Source organism: Salvelinus namaycush, unplaced genomic scaffold (genome assembly GCF_016432855.1).
Source record: "Salvelinus namaycush isolate Seneca unplaced genomic scaffold, SaNama_1.0 Scaffold2140, whole genome shotgun sequence".
Lineage (NCBI taxonomy): Eukaryota > Metazoa > Chordata > Actinopteri > Salmoniformes > Salmonidae > Salvelinus > Salvelinus namaycush.
In genome coordinates, this window is record NW_024058943.1 from 19542 (window position 1) to 43911 (window position 24370).

Below are 24370 nucleotides of genomic sequence, written 5' to 3' on the forward strand. Positions count from 1 at the left end.
AATGCAGTCCCTCTCTCTCCTCTCCGTACCTCAGTATAATGCAGTCCCTCTCTCTCTCCTCTCCGTACCTCAGTATAATGCCGTCCCTCTCTCCTCTCCGTACCTCAGTATAATGCAGACCCTCTCTCCTCTCCGTACCTCAGTATAATGCAGTCCCTCTCTCTCCTCTCCGTACCTCAGTATAATGCAGTCCCTCTCTCTCTCCTCTCCGTACCTCAGTATAATGCAGTCCCTCTCTCTCCTTTCTGTACCTCAGTATAATGCAGTCCCTCCCTCTCTCTCTTCGTACCTCAGTATAATGCAGTCCCTCTCTCTCCTCTCCGTACCTCAGTATAATGCAGTCCCTCTCTCTCCTCTCCGTACCTCAGTATAATGCAGTCCCTCTCTCTCCTCTCCGTACCTCAGTATAATGCAGTCCCTCTCTCTCCTCTCCATACCTCAGTATAATGCAGTCCCTCTCTCTCCTCTCCGTACCTCAGTATAATGCAGTCCCTCTCTCTCTCCTCTCCGTACCTCAGTATAATGCCGTCCCTCTCTCCTCTCCGTACCTCAGTATAATGCAGACCCTCTCTCCTCTCCGTACCTCAGTATAATGCAGTCCCTCTCTCTCCTCTCCGTACCTCAGTATAATGCAGTCCCTCTCTCTCTCTCTCCGTACCTCAGTATAATGCAGTCCCTCTCTCTCTCCTCTCCGTACCTCAGTATAATGCAGTCCCTCCCTCTCCTCTCCGTACCTCAGTATAATGCAGTCCCTCCCTCTCCTCTCCGTACCTCAGTATAATGCAGTCCCTCCCTCTCTCTCCTCTCCGTACCTCAGTATAATGCAGTCCCTCCCTCTCTCTCCTCTCCGTACCTCAGTATAATGCAGTCCCTCCCTCTCTCTCCTCTCCGTACCTCAGTATAATGCAGTCCCTCTCTCCTCTCCGTACCTCAGTATAATGCAGTCCCTCTCTCTCCTCTCCGTACCTCAGTATAATGCAGTCCCTCTCTCTCTCTCCTCTCTCCTCTCCGTACCTCAGTATAATGCAGTCCCTCTCTCTCCTCTCCGTACCTCAGTATAATGCAGTCCCTCTCTCTCTCTCTCCGTACCTCAGTATAATGCAGTCCCTCTCTCTCTCTCTCTCCGTACCTCAGTATAATGCAGTCCCTCTCGGAGCCCCAGGGGATCGACTCTGACGTTGACATGACGACACTGGTTCATGAGCTCCAGGTGGGAGGGGCATTGCACCCAGGAGGCGGAGCATGTCAGGGCCAGGTGCAGTTGCAGAGAAATACGCTCCGTGTTCTCTGTCAAACAGGAAGTAGAATGGACCAATCAATAGATGGAACTAAAGAAGACAGACCAATCACCAATCATGCAGTGTGTGTGTGTGTGTGTGTGTGTGTGTGTGTGTGTAATACCGGTATTTTCGGGGAAAACAGGTTCGATGCCGACCCCGTGGTCGGAGGGGGTCAGGACCTGGGTGGGGTCTCGGAGGTAGATGCCTCGCTGCGTTCCCACGGTAACAGTGAAGCCCAGGTTAGAGGTGGGGAGAGAGGCATGCTGGGTCAGGTAGTCTACAGCTCGGTCCACCTGTAAAAAACACAGAGAAACGAGTTAAATTCCACATAGAGAACCCCCGTCTCCACTATATAGTAGACACTAGTTCTCTACTATATAGTAGACACTAGTTCTCCACTATACAGTAGACACTAGTTCTCCACTATACAGTAGACACTAGTTCTCCACTATACAGTAGACACTAGTTCTCCACTATACAGTAGACACTAGTTCTCCACTATACAGTAGACACTAGTTCTCCACTATATAGTAGACACTAGTTCTCCACTATACAGTAGACACTAGTTCTCCACTATACAGTAGACACTAGTTCTCCACTATATAGTAGACACTAGTTCTCCACTATACAGTAGACACTAGTTCTCCACTATATAGTAGACACTAGTTCTCCACTATATAGTAGACACTAGTTCTCCACTATATAGTAGACACTAGTTCTACTGAACCCCCTTCTCCACTATACAGTAGACACTAGTTCTCCACTATACAGTAGACACTAGTTCTCCACTATACAGTAGACACTAGTTCTCCACTATACAGTAGACACTAGTTCTCCACTATACAGTAGACACTAGTTCTCCACTATACAGTAGACACTAGTTCTCCACTATACAGTAGACACTAGTTCTCCACTATACAGTAGACACCAGTTCTCCACTATACAGTAGACACCAGTTCTCCACTATACAGTAGACACTAGTTCTCCACTATACAGTAGACACTAGTTCTCCACTATAGAGTAGACACTAGTTCTCCACTATACAGTAGACACCTAGTTCTCCACTATACAGTAGACACCAGTTCTCCACTATACAGTAGACACCAGTTCTCCACTATACAGTAGACACCAGTTCTCCACTATACAGTAGACACCAGTTCTCCACTATACAGTAGACACCAGTTCTCCACTATACAGTAGACACCAGTTCTCCACTATACAGTAGACACCAGTTCTCCACTATACAGTAGACACCAGTTCTCCACTATACAGTAGACACCAGTTCTCCACTATACAGTAGACACCAGTTCTCCACTATACAGTAGACACCAGTTCTCCACTATACAGTAGACACCAGTTCTCCACTATACAGTAGACACCAGTTCTCCACTATACAGTAGACACCAGTTCTCCACTATACAGTAGACACCAGTTCTCCACTATACAGTAGACACCAGTTCTCCACTATACAGTAGACACCAGTTCTCCACTATACAGTAGACACCAGTTCTCCACTATACAGTAGACACTAGTTCTCCACTATACAGTAGACACTAGTTCTCCACTATACAGTAGACACTAGTTCTCCACTATACAGTAGACACTAGTTCTCCACTATACAGTAGACACTAGTTCTCCACTATACAGTAGACACTAGTTCTCCACTATACAGTAGACACTAGTTCTCCACTATACAGTAGACACTAGTTCTCCACTATACAGTAGACACTAGTTCTCCACTATACAGTAGACACTAGTTCTCCACTATACAGTAGACACTAGTTCTCCACTATACAGTAGACACTAGTTCTCCACTATACAGTAGACACTAGTTCTCCACTATACAGTAGACACTAGTTCTCCACTATACAGTAGACACTAGTTCTCCACTATACAGTAGACACTAGTTCTCCACTATACAGTAGACACTAGTTCTCCACTATACAGTAGACACTAGTTCTCCACTATACAGTAGACACTAGTTCTCCACTATACAGTAGACACCAGTTCTCCACTATACAGTAGACACCAGTTCTCCACTATACAGTAGACACCAGTTCTCCACTATACAGTAGACACCAGTTCTCCACTATACAGTAGACACCAGTTCTCCACTATACAGTAGACACCAGTTCTCCACTATACAGTAGACACCAGTTCTCCACTATACAGTAGACACCAGTTCTCCACTATACAGTAGACACCAGTTCTCCACTATACAGTAGACACCAGTTCTCCACTATACAGTAGACACCAGTTCTCCACTATACAGTAGACACCAGTTCTCCACTATACAGTAGACACCAGTTCTCCACTATACAGTAGACACCAGTTCTCCACTATACAGTAGACACCAGTTCTCCACTATACAGTAGACACTAGTTCTCCACTATACAGTAGACACTAGTTCTCCACTATACAGTAGACACTAGTTCTCCACTATACAGTAGACACCAGTTCTCCACTATACAGTAGACACCAGTTCTCCACTATACAGTAGACACCAGTTCTCCACTATACAGTAGACACCAGTTCTCCACTATACAGTAGACACCAGTTCTCCACTATACAGTAGACACTAGTTCTCCACTATACAGTAGACACTAGTTCTCCACTATACAGTAGACACTAGTTCTCCACTATACAGTAGACACTAGTTCTCCACTATACAGTAGACACTAGTTCTCCACTATACAGTAGACACTAGTTCTCCACTATACAGTAGACACTAGTTCTCCACTATACAGTAGACACTAGTTCTCCACTATACAGTAGACACTAGTTCTCCACTATACAGTAGACACTAGTTCTCCACTATACAGTAGACACTAGTTCTCCACTATACAGTAGACACTAGTTCTCCACTATACAGTACAGTAGACACTAGTTCTCCACTATACAGTAGACACTAGTTCTCCACTATACAGTAGACACTAGTTCTCCACTATACAGTAGACACTAGTTCTCCACTATACAGTAGACACTAGTTCTCCACTATACAGTAGACACTAGTTCTCCACTATACAGTAGACACTAGTTCTCCACTATACAGTAGACACTAGTTCTCCACTATACAGTAGACACTAGTTCTCCACTATACAGTAGACACTAGTTCTCCACTATACAGTAGACACTAGTTCTCCACTATATAGTAGACACTAGTTCTCCACTATATAGTAGACACTAGTTCTACTGAACGTATAGAACTTCCTGTCCAACTTCCTGTCCAACTTCCTGTCCAGCAGGTCAACAGAGTCTTGCCTGTATGATTCCGTGTCCCTGTGCGAACACCTCGATGTCGTCGACCCTCAGAGCGGTGTTCTCCAGAGCTCTCCTCACCGCAGGCGCCGACGGGCGGATACCGTTCTGCTTCAGACCTGCAGCGCACACACACACACACACACACACACACACACACACACACACACACACACACACACACACACACACACACACACACACACACACACACACACATTAAAAACACACCCCCATTAACACACACACACACACACACACACACACACACCCCATTAACACACACACACACACATTAAAAACACACCCCATTAACACACACACACACACACACCCCCCATTAACACACACACACACACACACCCCATTAACACACACACACACACACACACACACCCCATTAACACACACACACATTAAAACACACCCCCATTAACACACACACACACACACACTAAAACACACAGCCATTAACACACACACACACACACACACGCACACGCACACACACACACACATTAAAACACACCGCCATTAACACACACACACACACACTAAAACACACCGCCATTAACACACACACACACACACACACACACACACACATTAAAACACACCGCCATTAACACACACACACACACACACATTAAAACACACCCATTAACACACACACACACATTAAAACACACACACATTAAAACACACACACACACACACATTAAAACACACACACACACACACACATTAAAACACACCCCCATTAACACATACACACACACACCCCACCCACCTGACAGCACCAGGGCAATCCCTCCACAGGCGTTAGGGGACGACATGGAGGTACCATTCATCAGCTGGGTTCCTCTGAGAGTCCAGTTGGGTACGGAGGCGATGGCCCCCCCCGGAGCACTGATACTGACCCCCAGGGCCCCGTCGGTACTGGGGCCCCGAGACGACCAGGTGTACTGGTTAGGAGGAAGCTTCTCCCTCAGAGAATATTCTGCAACCATCATGTCTGGAGTCACATACGCTCCCACACCTGGAAGGGGGGGACCAACGGGAGATTTAAAACACATTTAAAAAGGTACATAATGACACAAACACAGTCAAAGTTAGCAACAGCGTGTGTGTGTGTGTGTGTGTGTGTGTGTGTGTGTGTGTGTGTGTGTGTGTACCTATCACAGCAGCGGTAGTCCCTCCAGGGCAGCCTACAGTAGAAAGACAGGGCCCGTTGTGTGTGTGTGTGTGTGTGTGTGTGTGTGTGTGTGTGTGTACCTATCACAGCAGCGGTGGTCCCTCCAGGGCAGCCTACAGTAGAAAGACAGGGCCCGTTGTGTGTGTGTGTGTGTGTGTGTGTGTGTGTACCTATCACAGCAGCGGTAGTCCCTCCAGGGCAGCCTACAGTAGAAAGACAGGGCCCGTTGTGTGTGTGTGTGTGTGTGTGTGTGTGTACCTATCACAGCAGCGGTAGTCCCTCCAGGGCAGCCTACAGTAGAAAGACAGGGCCCGTTGTGTGTGTGTGTGTGTGTGTGTGTGTGTGTGTGTGTGTGTGTGTGTGTGTGTGTGTGTGTGTGTGTGTACCTATCACAGCAGCGGTGGTCCCTCCAGGACAGCCTACAGTAGAAAGACAGGGCCCGTTGTGTGTGTGTGTGTGTGTGTGTGTGTGTGTGTGTGTGTGTGTGTACCTATCACAGCAGCGGTAGTCCCTCCAGGACAGCCTACAGTAGAAAGACAGGGCCCGTTGTGTGTGTGTGTGTGTGTGTGTGTGTGTGTGTGTGTGTGTGTGTGTGTGTGTGTGTGTGTGTGTGTGTGTACCTATCACAGCAGCGGTGGTCCCTCCAGGACAGCCTACAGTAGAAAGACAGGGCCCGTTGTGTGTGTGTGTGTGTGTGTGTGTGTGTGTGTGTGTGTGTGTGTGTGTGTGTGTGTGTGTGTGTGTGTGTGTGTACCTATCACAGCAGCGGTAGTCCCTCCAGGGCAGCCTACAGTAGAAAGACAGGGCCCGTTGTGTGTGTGTGTGTGTGTGTGTGTGTGTGTGTGTGTGTGTGTGTGTGTGTGTGTGTGTGTGTGTGTGTGTGTGTGTGTGTGTGTGTGTGTGTGTGTGTGTGTACCTATCACAGCAGCGGTGGTCCCTCCAGGGCAGCCTACAGTAGAAAGACAGGGCCCGTTGTGTGTGTGTGTGTATGTGTGTACCTATCACAGCAGCGGTGGTCCCTCCAGGGCAGCCTACAGTAGAAAGACAGGGCCCGTTGTGTGTGTGTGTGTGTGTGTGTGTGTGTGTGTGTGTGTGTGTGTGTGTGTATGTGTGTACCTATCACAGCAGCGGTGGTCCCTCCAGGGCAGCCTACAGTAGAAAGACAGGGCCCGTTGTGTGTGTGTGTGTGTGTGTGTGTGTGTGTGTGTGTGTGTGTGTGTGTGTGTGTGTGTGTGTGTACCTATCACAGCAGCTGTGGTCCCTCCAGGGCAGCCTACAGTAGAAAGACAGGGCCCGTTGTTTCCAGCGCTGGACACAAACAATACGTTGTGTTTCTGAACCGCTTCACCAATCACCTCACAGATCCTCCTGTTGGACACAGAGTTACCACACAGAGTTACCAGACACAGAGAGAGTTACCACACAGAGTTACCACACAGAGAGAGTTACCACACAGAGTTACCACACAGAGAGAGTTACCAGACACAGAGTTACCAGACACAGAGTTACCAGACACAGAGTTACCAGACACAGAGTTACCAGACACAGAGTTACCAGACACAGAGTTACCAGACACAGAGTTACCAGACACAGAGTTACCAGACACAGAGTTACCAGACACAGAGTTACCAGACACAGAGTTACCAGACACAGAGTTACCAGACAGAGTTACCAGACAGAGTTACCAGACAGAGTTACCAGACACAGAGTTACCAGACACAGAGTTACCAGACACAGAGTTCCCAGACACAGAGTTACCAGACACAGAGTTACCAGACACAGAGTTACCAGACACAGAGTTATCACACAGAGAGAGAGTTACCACACAGAGAGAGTTACCAGACACAGAGAGAGTTACCACACAGAGAGAGTTACCAGACACAGAGTTACCACACAGAGTTACCAGACACAGAGTTACCAGACACAGACAGTTACCAGACACAGAGTTACCAGACACAGACAGTTACCAGACACAGACAGTTACCAGACACAGACAGTTACCAGACACAGACAGTTACCAGACACACAGAGTTACCACACAGAGAGAGTTACCACACAGAGAGAGTTACCACACAGAGAGAGTTACCAGACACAGAGTTACCAGACACAGACAGTTACCAGACACAGAGTTACCACACAGAGAGAGAGTTACCACACAGAGAGAGTTACCACACAGAGAGAGTTACCAGACACAGAGTTACCAGACACAGACAGTTACCAGACACAGACAGTTACCAGACACAGACAGTTACCAGACACAGACAGTTACCAGACACAGACAGTTACCAGACACAGACAGTTACCAGACACACAGAGTTACCACACAGAGAGAGAGTTACCAGACACACAGAGTTACCACACAGAGAGAGAGTTACCAGACACACAGAGAGAGAGTTACCAGACACACAGAGAGAGAGTTACCAGACACAGAGAGAGTTACCAGACACAGAGTTACCACACAGAGAGAGAGTTACCAGACACAGAGAGGGTTACCAGACACCGAGTTACCACACAGAGAGAGAGTTACCAGACACAGAGTTACCACACAGAGAGAGAGTTACCAGACACAGAGTTACCACACAGAGAGAGTTACCAGACACACAGAGTTACCACACAGAGAGAGAGTTACCAGACACACAGAGTTACCACACAGAGAGAGAGTTACCAGACACACAGAGTTACCACACAGAGAGAGAGTTACCAGACACACAGAGTTACCACACAGAGAGAGAGTTACCAGACACACAGAGTTACCCCACAGAAAGAGAGTTACCAGACACAGATTTACCACACAGAGAGAGACAGTTACCAGACAGAGTTACCACACAGAGAGAGTTACCAGACACACAGAGTTACCACACAGAGAGAGTTACCAGACACACAGAGTTACCACACAGAGAGAGGGTTACCAGACACAGAGTTACCACACAGAGAGAGGGTTACCAGACACAGAGAGAGGGTTACCAGACACAGAGTTACCACACAGAGAGAGGGTTACCAGACACACAGAGTTACCACACAGAGAGAGGGTTACCAGACACACAGAGTTACCACACAGAGAGAGAGTTACCAGACACAGAGTTAACACACAGAGAGAGACAGTTACCAGACACACAGAGAGTTACCACACAGAGAGAGACAGTTACCAGACACAGGGTTACCACACAGAGAGAGACAGTTACCAGACACAGAGTTACCACACAGAGAGAGACAGTTACCAGACACAGAGTTACCACACAGAGAGAGTTACCAGACACAGAGTTACCACACAGAGAGAGTTACCAGACACAGACAGAGTTACCAGACACAGACAGAGTTACCAGACACAGACAGAGTTACCAGACACAGACAAAGTTACCAGACACAGACAAAGTTACCAGACACAGAGAGTTACCAGACACAGAGAGTTACCAGACACATACAGAGTTACCAGACACATACAGAGTTACCAGACACAGACAGAGTTACCAGACACAGACAAAGTTACCAGACACAGACAAAGTTACCAGACACAGACAAAGTTACCAGACACAGAGAGTTACCAGACACATACAGAGTTACCAGACACATACAGAGTTACCAGACACATACAGAGTTACCAGACACAGACAGAGTTACCAGACACAGACAAAGTTACCAGACACAGACAAAGTTACCAGACACAGACAAAGTTACCAGACACAGAGAGTTACCATACACAGAGAGTTACCAGACACAGAGAGTTACCAGACACAGACAGAGTTACCAGACACACAGACAGAGTTACCAGACACACAGACAGAGTTACCAGACACACAGACAGAGTTACCAGACACACAGACAGAGTTACCAGACACACAGACAGAGTTACCAGACACACAGACAGAGTTACCAGACACAGAGACATAGTTACCAGACACACAGACAGAGTTACCAGACAGAGTTACCAGACACACAGACAGAGTTACCAGACAGAGTTACCAGACACACATACAGAGTTACCAGACACAGACAGAGTTACCAGACACAGACAGAGTTACCAGACACACAGACAGAGTTACCAGACACACAGACAGAGTTACCAGACACAGACAGAGTTACCAGACACACAGACAGAGTTACCAGACACACAGACAGAGTTACCAGACACACAGACAGAGTTACCAGACACAGACAGAGTTACCAGACACACAGACAGAGTTACCAGACACACAGACAGAGTTACCAGACACACAGACAGAGTTACCAGACACAGACAGAGTTACCAGACACACAGACATAGTTACCAGACAGAGTTACCAGACACACATACAGAGTTACCAGACACAGACAGAGTTACCAGACACACAGACATAGTTACCAGACAGAGTTACCAGACACACAGACAGAGTTACCAGACACAGACAGAGTTACCAGACACACAGACAGAGTTACCAGACACACAGACATAGTTACCAGACAGAGTTACCAGACACACAGACAGAGTTACCAGACACACAGACAGAGTTACCAGACACACAGACAGAGTTACCAGACACACAGACAGAGTTACCAGACACACAGACAGAGTTACCAGACACACAGACAGAGTTACCAGACACACAGACAGAGTTACCAGACACAGACATAGTTACCAGACAGAGTTACCAGACACACAGAGTTACCAGACACACAGACAGAGTTACCAGACACACAGACATAGTTACCAGACAGAGTTACCAGACACAGTTACCAGACAGAGTTACCAGACACACAGACAGAGTTACCAGACACACAGACAGAGTTACCAGACACACAGACAGAGTTACCAGACACACAGACAGAGTTACCAGACACAGAAACAGAGTAGAAGCCATCTCTCTCACCCTGAGTTGGGCCAGTGGGTAGCTTCTCCATAGCTGTAGTTAACCAGGTCACATTTATAGTTGATCACCTCTATCATCTAGAGAGAGAGAGACGGGGAAAGAGAGAGAGACGGGGAAAGAAAGAGAGACAGAGAGAGAGAGAGACAGAGAGAGATGGGAGAGAGACAGAGAGAGACGGGAGAGAGAGAGACAGAGAGAGAGAGAGACAGAGACGAGAGAGACAGAGACGAGAGAGAGACAGAGAGAGAGAGACAGAGAGACAGAGAGAGACAGAGAGAGAGAGTGAGAGTGAGAGAGAGAGATGAGAGAGATGGGAGAGAGAGAGAGAAAGACACGGGGAGAAAGGAGTGTGAATGAAGAGAAGAGGAGAATGAATGAATTAATGAATGGAGGGCAGTCTGTTGTGTTTTGATTGACAGCTGCTCCGGCCTACCGCGCGGATGAGTCCGGTGCCCGTCTCCATGGTGCTGAGGCGCGTATCTCCGATCTTCAACGCCAGGATCTGGGCGCCGGGGGCAATGCCGTTCCGCTCCGGCTCGTCTGGGAAGTGACCTGCTGCTATACTCGCCACGTGTGTCCCATGAGCCCCTGAACAGAGACACACACCATCAGCTGTAGTCGTCAGGACGCAGGACTAGACTCCTAACAATACGATGTGAACTCTGACCTCCGCTGGTGACGATGCAGAGAGTGTTTCCTTCGTCGTAGATGTTAACAGAGTAGTTGAGCATCTCAGCGTCTCCCAGAGTAGCAAACTCCTGCTTCTCTCTGTAGGAGGCCAGTACCGTGCAGCGGGACAGGTCTCCAGTCTCTGAGGTGTCTACCACAGCCCTGTAGAGGTTAGAGGTCAGAGGTCAGTACCATGCAGCTGGACAGGTAGCCAGTCTCTGAGGTGTCTACCACAGCCCTGTAGAGAGTAGAGGTTAGAGGTTAGCCTCCCCACTACATCGCAGTGCTTAAAGGGGTCACTACAGACCGGTTCGATACTCAAGGGGTAGAGGACTACAGGGGTTGAGGCGTCCGCATGCCTCCCAGACAAAACAGTTTGTGCATATATTATATCAACATTGTGTTCGTTTTGGACTTCAGTAAGGGGTTTTTCAGTTGTTCAGGGACACAAGATTTTTTCTTGAGGCAAGCCGAAGTCGGTAGCCAAAGTTGGTAGTCAAAGTCGGTAGTCAAAGTCGGTAGTCAAAGTCGGCAGCACAAAGTCGGCAGCACAAAGTCGGCAGGTCAAAGTCGGCAGCACAAAGTCGGTAGTCAAAGTCGGTAGTCAAAGTCGGTAGTCAAAGTCGGTAGCACAAAGTCGGCAGCACAAAGTCGGTAGTCAAAGTCGGCAGCACAAAGTCGGTAGTCAAAGTCGGCAGCACAAAGTCGGTAGCACAAAGTCGGTAGTCAAAGTCGGCAGCACAAAGTCGGTAGTCAAAGTCGGCAGCACAAAGTCGGTAGCACAAAGTCGGTAGTCAAAGTCGGCAGCACAAAGTCGGCAGCACAAAGTCGGCAGCACAAAGTCGGCAGCACAAAGTCGGCAGCACAAAGTCGGCAGCACAAAGTCGGTAGTCAAAGTCGGCAGCACAAAGTCGGCAGTCAAAGTCGGTAGCACAAAGTCGGCAGTCAAAGTCGGCAGCACAAAGTCGGTAGCCAAAGTTGGTAGTCAAAGTCGGCAGGCAAAGTCGGTAGTCAAAGTCGGTAGTCAAAGTCGGTAGTCAAAGTCGGCAGCACAAAGTCGGCAGCCCAAAGTCGGCAGCCCAAAGTCGGCAGCCCAAAGTCGGCAGCCCAAAGTCGGTAGCCCAAAGTCGGTAGCCCAAAGTCGGTAGGCCAAGTCGGTAGCCCGAAGTCTACGCCCCTTCGTCTGTGATTGGTCAACAGTAAGGATTCTTCAGTAAAGTCTGTTGTCATTCAACGAGACACGACTCGTTATCATGTAGAAATACACTAAACATCTTAGTTCAATGTAAAACTGACTAAGACCTCTTCATGGCAGATCTATAGAGGCATCTCAGTCTGAATTCATCTCTGTGGAGGACGTGTATACTGGCTACGGCATCTCTAAATGGACAAACAGTACTATTGACTAAGACCTCTTCATGGCAGATCTATAGAGGCATCTCAGTCTGAATTAATCTCTGTGGAGGACGTGTATACTGGCTACGACATCTCTAAATGGACAAACAGTACTATTGACACCTTTTTTTCAGTTTTTTCAAGCGAAGGTCTTTTTAAAAAGGGAGTATGGAGGTCGTTCGGGTTCACCTTTAGGGGTTAGAGGTTACTGGGTAGGGTTCACCTAGCTGACTTTGGCTAGCAGCCAGCCGAACTGGGGCCTTTAGGGGTTAGAGGTTACTGGGTAAGGTTCACCTAGCTGACTTTGGCTAGCAGCCAGCCGAACTGGGGCCTGCTGACGCCTTTAGGGGTTAGAGGTTACGGGGTAGGGGTTAGAGGTTACTGGGTAGGGTTCACCTAGCTGACTTTGGCTAGCAGCCAGCCGAACTGGGGTCTGCTGACGCCTTTAGGGGTTAGAGGTTACGGGGTAGGGTTCACCTAGCTGACTTTGGCTAGCAGCCAGCCGAACTGGGGCCTGCTGACGCCTTTAGGGGTTAGAGGTTACGGGGTAGGGGTTAGAGGTTCATGGGTAGGGGTTAGAGGTTACTTGGTAGGGGTCAGATGTTACTGGGTAGGGGTCAGAGGTTACTGGGTAGGGGTCAGAGGTTACGGGGTAGGGGTTAGAGGTTCATGGGTAGGGGTCAGAGGTTACGGGGTAGGGGTCAGAGGTTACGGGGTAGGGGTCAGAGGTTACGGGGTAGGGGTCAGAGGTTCATGGGTAGGGGGTAGAGGTTTCGGGGTAGAGGTCAGAGGTTACTGGGTAGGGGTCAGAGGTTACGGGGTAGGGGTCAGAGGTTACGGGGTAGGGGTCAGAGGTTACTGGGTAGGGGTCAGAGGTTACGGGGTAGGGTACAGAGGTTACGGGGTAGGGTACAGAGGTTACGGGGTAGGGGTTAGAGGTTCATGGCTAGGGGTTAGAGGTTACTGGGTAGGGGTCAGAGGTTACTGGGTAGGGGTCAGAGGTTACTGGGTAGGAAGCAGAGTTTACGAGGTAGGGGTTAGAGGTTACAGGGTAGGGGTTAGAAGTTACTGGGTAGGGGTCAGAGGTTACGGGGTAGCAGTTTAGGGGGTAGAGTGTTAAGGATGCATAAAGACAGGTCTCCACTCTCTAAAATGTCCACTGCAGCCCTGGTGGGATGAACACAGGACGGATAAGACACGGGGGAACAAAAATACTCTCATCACTACAAATTGAGGAATGCAGGAAGGAGGGACTGAAAAGGGATTTGATCCAGTAGACGATGCTCCTCCTACCTCCAGGTGTCTCCGTCGTTCCACAGCAGACAGTCGTAGACCGGACCCGGGTCGTTGTACTTCTTCTCCAGAGACGCCAGTATCTCTGTCTGACACAGCAGCTCCTCCTTCTGCAGCTTCTCAGACTGATAAAACAACGGACAGACGTGAGGGAACAAAATATATATATTTTTTAAACACTAGTTTACACACACATTTCATGTGCTCAGGATTGATAAATCACACACTGGGGGATACAAACTGTTAACATTTAAACTGTCATTTTAATCGTACAATAACGAGTAATTCACAATTCAGATATAGTCCAGGGTAGGACCCAATGTACTGTATATAAACCATTGGTAGGACCCAATGTACTGTATATAAACCATTGGTAGGACCAGACCCAATGTACTGTATATAAACCATTGGTAGGACCAGACCCAATGTACTGTATATAAACCATTGGTAGGACCAGACCCAATGTACTGTATATAAACCATTGGTAGGACCAGACCCAATGTACTGTATATAAACCATTGGTAGGACCAGACCCAATGTACTGTATATAAACCATTGGTAGGACCAGACCCAATGTACTGTATATAAACCATTGGTAGGACCAGACCCAATGTACTGTATATAAACCATTGGTAGGACCAGACCCAATGTACTGTATATAAACCATTGGTAGGACCAGACCCAATGTACTGTTTATAAACCATTGGTGGCAGTTCAGTCTACCACGGTCCTGGCTACCTACCAGAAGGAGCAGTTCAGTCTACCACGGTCCTGGCTACCTACCAGACGGGGCAGTTCAGCCTACCACGGTCCTGGCTACCTACCAGACGGGGCAGTTCAGTCTACCACGATCCTGGCTACCTACCAGACGGAGCAGTTCAGTCTACCACGGTCCTGGCTACCTATCAGACGGGGCAGTTCAGTCTACCACAGTCCTGGCTACCTACCAGACGGGGCAGGTCAGTCTACCACGGTCCTGGCTACCTACCAGACGGGGCAGTTCAGTCTACCACGATCCTGGCTACCTACCAGACGGAGCAGTTCAGTCTACCACGATCCTGGCTACCTACCAGACGGGGCAGTGCAGTCTACCACGATCCTGGCTACGTACCAGACAAGGCAGTTCAGTCTACCACGATCCTGGCTACGTATCAGACGGGGCAGTTCAGTCTACCACGATCCTGGCTACCTATCAGACTGGGCAGATCAGTCTACCACGGTCCTGGCTACCTACCAGACGGGGCAGTTCAGTCTACCACGAGCCTGGCTACCTACCAGATGGGGCAGTTCAGTCTACCACGATCCTGGCTACCTACCAGACGGGGCAGTTCAGTCTACCACGGTCCTGGCTACCTACCAGACGGGGCAGGTCAGTTTACCACGAGCCTGGCTACCTACCAGACGGGGCAGGTCAGTCTACCACGATCCTGGCTACCTACTAGACGGGGCAGGTCAGTCTACCACGGTCCTGGCTACCTACTAGACGGGGCAGTGCAGTCTACCACGGTCCTGGCTACCTACCAGACGGGGCAGGTCAGTCTACCACGGTCCTGGCTACCTACCAGACGGGGCAGGTCAGTTTACAACGGTCCTGGCTACCTACCAGACGGGGCAGTTCAGTCTACCACGGTCCTGGCTACCTACCAGACGGGGCAGGTCAGTTTACAACGGTCCTGGCTACCTATCAGACGGGGCAGGTCAGTCTACCACGGTCCTGGCTACCTACCAGACGGGGCAGTTCAGTCTACCACGGTCCTGGCTACCTACCAGACGGAGCAATTCAGTCTACCACGATCCTGGCTACCTACCAGACGGGGCAGGTCAGTTTACAACGGTCCCGGCTACCTACCAGACGGAGCAGTTCAGTCGACCACGATCCTGGCTACCTACCAGACGGGGCAGGTCAGTCTACCACGGTCCCGTCAGAGACTTTCATAGGGAATCACCACTACAATGGTAGATCATGTTCAAATTAACGTTTATTTGTCACGTGCGCCGAATACAACAGGTAGACCTTACACCTTTACAGGCTCTAACCAAAGAAATAAAAACCACAGTAAAAAGGTTTTCTGCCGTTGTCCCTCTCCTCCATGTTCTCACTGCATGGGACTTCCATGTCCCACTTCTCATCGACGTGACGGCTCGTTGTCCCTCTCCTCCATGTTCTCACTGCATGGGACTTCCACGTCCCATCGACGTGACGGCTCGTTGTCCCTCTCCTCCATGTTCTCACTGCATGGGACTTCCATGTCCCACTTCTCATCGACGTGACGGCTCGTTGTCCCTCTCCTCCATGTTCTCACTGCATGGGACTTCCACGTCCCATCGACGTGACGGCCCGTTGTCCCTCTCCTCCATGTTCTCACTGCATGGGACTTCCACGTCCCACTTCTCATCGACGTGACGGCTCGTTGTCCCTCTCCTCCATGTTCTCACTGCATGGGACTTCCATGTCCCACTTCTCATCGACGTGACGGCCCGTTGTCCCTCTCCTCCATGTCCTCACTACATGGGACTTCCACGTCCCATCGACGTGACGGCTCGTTGTCCCTCTCCTCCATGTTCTCACTGCATGGGACTTCCATGTCCCACTTCTCATCGACGTGACGGCTCGTTGCAGTGACGTATGACGGCGTGTTCATAGACGTCCAACCATCTGTTAACGCCACGTATGCTGCTTGACAGCTTGTGCTTTGTATTTGCAGAGAGATCATTGTATAATTTCTCCATTTAGGCCATCAGGGTTCTCCATCACGGTATCTAGTAGTCTGGATCTAGATATGTCATATGGGTAATTTCTCCATCTAGCCCACCAGGGTTCTCCATCACGGTATCTAGTAGTCTGGATCTAGATATGTCATATGGGTAATTTCTCCATCTAGCCCACCAGGGTTCTCCATCACGGTATCTAGTAGTCTGGATCTAGATATGTCATCAGGGTAATTTCTCCATTTAGGCCATCAGGGTTCTCCATCACGGTATCTAGTAGTCTGGATCTAGATATGTCATCAGGGTAATTTCTCCATCTAGGCCACCAGGGTTCTCCATCACGGTATCTAGTAGTCTGGATCTAGATATGTCATATGGGTAATTTCTCCATCTAGCCCACCAGGGTTCTCCATCACAGTATCTAGTAGTCTGGTTCTAGATATGTCATATGGGTAATTTCTCCATTTAGGCCACCAGGGTTCTCCATCACGGTATCTAGTAGGGTAATTTCTCCATCTAGGCCATCAGGGTTCTCCATCACAGTATCTAGTAGTCTGGTTCTAGATATGTCATATGGGTAATTTCTCCATTTAGGCCACCAGGGTTCTCCATCACGGTATCTAGTAGGGTAATTTCTCCATCTAGGCCATCAGGGTTCTCCATCACAGTATCTAGTAGTCTGGTTCTAGATATGTCATCAGGGTAATTTCTCCATTTAGGCCATCAGGGTTCTCCATCACGGTATCTAGTAGTCTGGATCTAGATATGGGTAATTTCTCCATCTAGGCCATCAGGGTTCTCCATCACAGTATCTAGTAGTCTGGTTCTAGATATGGGTAATTTCTCCATCTAGGCCACCAGGGTTCTCCATCACAGTATCTAGTAGTCTGGATCTAGATATGTCATCAGGGTCATTTCTCCATCGAGGCCACCAGGGTTCTCCATCACAGTATCTAGTAGTCTGGATCTAGATATGTCATATGGGTAATTTCTCCATCTAGGCCATCAGGGTTCTCCATCACGGTATCTAGTAGGGTAATTTCTCCATCTAGGCCATCAGGGTTCTCCATCACGGTATCTAGTAGTCTGGTTCTAGATATGTCATCAGGGTAATTTCTCCATCTAGGCCATCAGGGTTCTCCATCACGGTATCTAGTAGTCTGGATCTAGATATGTCATATGGGTAATTTCTCCATCTAGGCCACCAGGGTTCTCCATCACAGTATCTAGTAGTCTGGATCTAGATATGTCATATGGGTAATTTCTCCATCTAGCCCACCAGGGTTCTCCATCACAGTATCTAGTAGTCTGGTTCTAGATATGTCATATGGGTAATTTCTCCATTTAGGCCACCAGGGTTCTCCATCACGGTATCTAGTAGTCTGGATCTAGATATGCCATCAGGGTATTGAAGCAGACATCCCTCTACCATTTGCAGTTGATATGCTGAGTGACAGTCTGGGTGGAATGAGCTCGCCTGGCTGAGTGACAGTGTGGGTGGAATGAGCTCGCCTGGCTGAGTGACAGTGTGGGTAGAATGAGCTCGCCTGGCTGAGCGACAGTGTGGGTAGAATGAGCTCGCCTGGCTGAGTGGCAGTGTGGGTGGAATGAGCTCGCTCGCCTGGCTGAGTGGCAGTGTGGGCGGAATGAGCTCGCCTGGCTGAGTGACAGTGTGGGCGGAATGAGCTCGCCTGGCTGAGTGACAGTGTGGGCGGAATGAGCTCACCTGGCTGAGTGACAGTGTGGGCGGAATGAGCTCGCCTGGCTGAGTGACAGTGTGGACGGAATGAGCTCGCCTGGCTGAGTGACAGACAGGGTGGAATGAGCTCGCCTGGCTGAGTGGCAGTGTGGGTGGAATGAGCTCGCCTGGCTGAGTGACAGACAGGGTGGAATGAGCTCGCCTGGCTGAGTGGCAGTGTGGGTGGAATGAGCTCGCCTGGCTGAGTGACAGTGTGGGTGGAATGAGCTCGCCTGGCTGAGTGACAGTGTGGGCGGAATGAGCTCGCCTGGCTGAGTGACAGTGTGGACGGAATGAGCTCGCCTGGCTGAGTGACAGACAGGGTGGAATGAGCTCACCTGGCTGAGTGGCAGTCTGGGTAGAATGAGCTCGCCTGGCTGAGTGACAGTGTGGGTGGAATGAGCTCGCCTGGCTGAGTGACAGTGTGGGTAGAATGAGCTCGCCTGGCTGAGTGACAGTGTGAGTGGAACTGTCGCCTGGCGACCAGAGCAGGAAACACGTGAGGAAACAAAACTCTGTAGTCTGCCTCCAAATTAATTTACATTTTTGTAATAGTTTTCATGAATATATCTGATTACTATCTGTTCTTCACTCATTTTAATGATAAAGTACCAACTTGACAACATGTCAGATTTTCAAGGTCTGAATCTCAGAGCCAAATTCAAGATACTTTAATAAGCAGCATGTTTTGGAATGTTTTTAATTCTGTACTGACTTCCTTCTTTTCTCTCTGTCATTTAGGTTCGTATTGTGGAGTCACTACAGTGTTGTTGATCCATCCTCAGTGTTCTCCCATCACAGTCATTAAACTCTGTAAAATGTTTTAAAGTCACCATTGGCCTCATGGTGAAATCCCTGAGCGGTTTCCTTCCTCTCCGACAACTGAGTTAGGAATGACGCCTGTATCTTTGTAGTGACTGGGTGTCATGGTGAAATCCCTGAGCGGTTTCCTCAGACCATAACAAAAGGGTTGAATACTTATCGGCTCAAGATATTTCAGCTTTTCCCTGTATGATGATGATGATGATGATGATGAAGACCTGTTAGTGACATTTTTAACCGCAAAAATATAATTAAATAAAAATATTTTTGGTTAGGGATTGTTTCTAACTTTCAACAATCCCAATGTTGTTTAAACATTTATACCTCTAATGCACACGTTGTTTACGTACACACCACATTTACCCATGAGCAGAGAGATTAACTGACCTGTTAGGGGAGAGGTCAAAGTGTTACCTGTGAGGGGGAGGGTAGAGGTCAAAGTGTTACCTGTGAGGGGGAGGGGAGAGGTCAAAGTGTTACCTGTGAGGGGGAGGGGAGAGGTCAAAGTGTTACCTGTAAGGGGGAGGGGAAAGGTCAAAGTGTTACCTGTGAGGGTGAGATCAAAGTTTTACCTGTGAGGGGGAGGGGTGAGGTCAAAGTGTTACCTGTAAGGGGGAGGGGAGAGGTCAAAGTGTTACCTGTAAGGGGGCGGGGAGAGGTCAAAGTGTTACCTGTAAGGGGGCGGGGAGAGGTCAAAGTGTTACCTGTAAGGGGGAGGGGAGAGGTCAACGTGTTACCTGTGAGGGGGAGGGGAGAGGTCAAAGTGTTACCTGTGAGGGTGAGGGGAGAGGTCAAAGTGTTACCTGTGAGGGGGAGGGGAGAGGTCAAAGTGTTACCTGTGAGGGGGAGGGGAGAGGTCAAAGTGTTACCTGTGAGGGGGAGGGGAGAGGTCAACGTGTTACCTGTGAGGGGGAGGGGAAAGGTCAACGTGTTACCTGTGAGGGGGAGGGGAAAGGTCAAAGTGTTACCTGTGAGGGGGAGGGGAGAGGTCAAAGTTTTACCTGTGAGGGGGAGGGGTGAGGTCAAAGTGTTACCTGTAAGGGGGAGGGGAGAGGTCAACGTGTTACCTGAGGGGGAGGGGGGAGGTCAAAGTGTTACCTGTGAGGGGAGAGGTCAAAGTGTTACCTGTGAGGGGGAGGGGAAAGGTCAAAGTGTTACCTGTGAGGGGAGAGGTCAAAGTGTTACCTGTGAGGGGAGAGGTCAAAGTGTTACCTGTGAGGGGGAGGGGAGAGGTCAAAGTGTTACCTGTGAGGGAGAGGGGTGTGCAAGGTCAAACTGTTCTGCCCGGCGACTAGCTTCAGCCAGAGCTGCTCTGTGTGCTGGATCCCACATTTTCTCCTTCCGCTCTTTCTGTTGGTCAACACATCAACACAGACATGCCTCTGTCAACATCAACACAGACATCCCTCTGTCAACACATCAACACAGACATCCCTCTGTCATCACATCAACACAGACATCCCTCTGTCAACACATCAACACAGACATCCCTCTGTCAACACATCAACACAGACATCCCTCTGTCATCACATCAACACAGACATCTCTCTGTCAACACATCAACACAGACATCCCTCTGTCAACACAGACATCCCTCTGTCAACACATCAACACAGACATCCCTCTGTCAACACATCAACACAGACATCCCTCTGTCAACACATCAACACAGACATCCCATCAACACATCAACACAGACATCCCTCTGTCATCACATCAACACAGACATGCCTCTGTCAACACATCAACACAGACATCCCTCTGTCAACACATCAACACAGACATCCCTCTGTCAACACATCAACACAGACATCCCTCTGTCAACACATCAACACAGACATCCCATCAACACATCAACACAGACATCCCTCTGTCAACACATCAACACAGACATCCCTCTGTCAACACATCAACACAGACATCCCATCAACACATCAACACAGAAATCCCTGTGTCAACACATCAACACAGACATCCCTCTGTCATCACATCAACACAGACATCCCTCTGTCAACACATCAACACAGACATCCCTCTGTCAACACATCAACACAGACATCCCTCTGTCAACACATCAACACAGACATCCCTCTGTCAACACAGACATCCCTCTGTCAACACATCAACACAGACATCCCATCAACACATCAACACAGACATCCCTCTGTCAACACATCAACACAGACGTCCCTCTGTCAACACATCAACACAGACGTCCCTCTGTCAACACAGACATCCCTCTGTCAACACATCAACACAGACATCCCTCTGTCAACACATCAACACAGACATCCCTCTGTCAACACATCAACACAGACATCCCTCTGTCAACACATCAACACAGACATCCCTCTGTCATCACATCAACACAGACATCCCTCTGTCAACACATCAACACAGACATCCCATCAACACATCAACACAGAAATCCCTCTGTCAACACATCAACACAGACATCCCTCTGTCAACACAGACATCCCTCTGTCATCACATCAACACAGACATCCCTCTGTCATCACATCAACACAGACATCCCTCTGTCATCACATCAACACAGACATCCCTCTGTCAACACATCAACACAGACATCCCTCTGTCAACACATCAACACAGACATCCCTCTGTCAACACATCAACACAGACATCCCTCTGTCAACACATCAACACAGACATCCCTCTGTCAACACATCAACACAGACATCCCTCTGTCAACACATCAACACAGACATCCCTCTGTCAACACATCAACACAGACATCCCTCTGTCAACACATCAACACAGACATCCCTCTGTCAACACATCAACACAGACATCCCTCTGTCAACACATCAACACAGACATCCCTCTGTCAACACATCAACACAGACATCCCTCTGTCAACACATCAACACAGACATCCCTCTGTCATCACATCAACACAGACATCCCTCTGTCAACACATCAACACAGACATCCCTCTGTCATCACATCAACACAGACATCCCTCTGTCATCACATCAACACAGACATCTCTCTGTCATCACATCAACACAGACATCCCTCTGTCAACACATCAACACAGACATCCCTCTGTCAACACATCAACACAGACATCCCTCTGTCAACACATCAACAGACATCCCTCTGTCAACACATCAACACAGACATCCCTCTGTCAACACATCAACACAGACATCCCATCAACACAGACATCCCTCTGTCAACACATCAACACAGACATCCCTCTGTCAACACATCAACACAGACATCCCTCTGTCAACACATCAACACAGACATCCCTCTGTCAACACATCAACACAGACATCCCTCTGTCATCACATCAACACAGACATCCCTCTGTCATCACATCAACACAGACATCCCTCTGTCATCACATCAACACAGACATCCCTCTGTCAACACATCAACACAGACATCCCTCTGTCAACACATCAACACAGAAATCCCTCTGTCAACACATCAACACAGACATCCCTCTGTCAACACATCAACACAGACATCCCTCTGTCAACACAGACATCCCTCTGTCAACACATCAACACAGACATCCCTCTGTCAACACATCAACACAGACATCCCTCTGTCAACACATCAACACAGACATCCCTCTGTCAACACATCAACACAGAAATCCCTCTGTCAACGTGTTTGTTGGTCAATATAAGCATACACTATTTATACACAAAAGTATGTGGACACCCCTTCAAATTAATGGATTCGGCTATTTCTGTTGCTGACAGGTGTATAAGATTGCGCACACAGCCATGCAATCTCCATAGACAAACATTGGCAGTAGAATGGCCTTACTGAAGAGTTCAGTGATTTTCAACGTGGCATCGTCATAGGATACCACCTTTCCAACAAGTCAGTTCATCAAATTTCTGCCCTGCTAGAGCTGCCCCGGTCAACTGTAAGTGCTGTTATTGTGAAGTGGAAACGTCTAGGAGCAACAACGGTTCAGCCGCAAAGTGGTATGCCACACAAGCTGACAGAATGGGACCGCCAAGTGCTGAAGCGCGTAGCGTGTAAAAAAACGTCTGTCCTCGGGTGCAACACTCACTACCGAGTTCCAAACTGCCTCTGGGAGCAAGGTCAGCACAACAACTGTTCGTCGGGAGCTTCATGAAATGGGTTTCCGTGGCCGAGCAGCCACACACAAGCCTAAGATCACCATGCACAACGCCAAGCATCGGCTGGAGTGGTGTAAACCTCACTGCCATTGGACTCTGGAGCAGTGGAAATACGTTCTCTGGAGTGATGAATCACACTTCACCATCTTGCAGTCCGTCGGATGAATCTGGGTTTGGCGGATGCCAGGAGAACGCTACCTGCCCAGAATGCATATTGACAACTGTAAAGTTTGGTGGAGGAGGAATAATGGTCTGGGGCTGTTTTTCATGGTTTGGGCTCCTTAGTTCCAGTGAAGGGAAATCTCAACGCTACAGAATACAATGACATTCTTGACGATTCTGTGGTAAGAGTTCGGGGAAGGCCCTTTCCTGTTTCAGCATGACAATGGCCCCCGTGCACAAAGCGAGGTCCATACAGAAATGGTTTGTCGAGATCGGTGAGGAAGAACTTGACTGGCCTGCAAAGAGCCCTGATCTCAACCCGATCTAACACCTTTGGTGATGAATTGGAACGCCAACTGCGAGCCAGACCTAATCGCCCAACATCAGTGCCCGACCTCACTAACGCTCTTGTGGCTGAATGGAAGCAAGTCCCCGCAGCAATGTTCCAACATCTAGTGGAAAGCCTTCCCTGAAGAGTGGAGGCTGTTATAGCAGCAAAGGGGAGGACCAACTCCATATTAATGACTTCCCTGAAGAGTGGAGGCTGTTATAGCAGCAAAGGGGGGACCAACTCCATATTAATGACTTCCCTGAAGAGTGGAGGCTGTTATAGCAGCAAAGGGGGGATCAACTCCATATTAATGACTTCCCTGAAGAGTGGAGGCTGTTATAGCAGCAAAGGGGGGACCAACTCCATATTAATGACTTCCCTGAAGAGTGGAGGCTGTTATAGCAGCAAAGGGGGGATCAACTCCATATTAATGACTTCCCTGAAGAGTGGAGGCTGTTATAGCAGCAAAGGGGGGACCAACTCCATATTAATGACTTCCCTGAAGAGTGGAGGCTGTTATAGCAGCAAAGGGGGGGATCACTCC

The 24370-nt window shown here is 48.9% G+C and overlaps 1 protein-coding gene across 1 annotated transcript in view; it reads right to left on the reverse strand.

The window, feature by feature from the left end:
* tpp2 (tripeptidyl peptidase 2) overlaps positions 1-20553 on the reverse strand; it is a gene marked incomplete at its 5' end in the record, with an annotated part of 38696 nt that extends 18143 nt beyond the window's left edge. The window contains 10 exons of the mRNA XM_038984127.1: positions 1130-1287; positions 1402-1573; positions 4542-4657; positions 5329-5577; positions 6974-7101; positions 10578-10654; positions 11011-11165; positions 11245-11408; positions 13935-14059; positions 20449-20553. Of these exons, the coding sequence (XP_038840055.1) occupies positions 1130-1287; positions 1402-1573; positions 4542-4657; positions 5329-5577; positions 6974-7101; positions 10578-10654; positions 11011-11165; positions 11245-11408; positions 13935-14059; positions 20449-20553 (1449 nt within the window). The remainder of the gene's footprint in view (positions 1-1129; positions 1288-1401; positions 1574-4541; positions 4658-5328; positions 5578-6973; positions 7102-10577; positions 10655-11010; positions 11166-11244; positions 11409-13934; positions 14060-20448) is intronic.
* Between the last annotated feature and the right edge of the window lie 3817 nt (positions 20554-24370).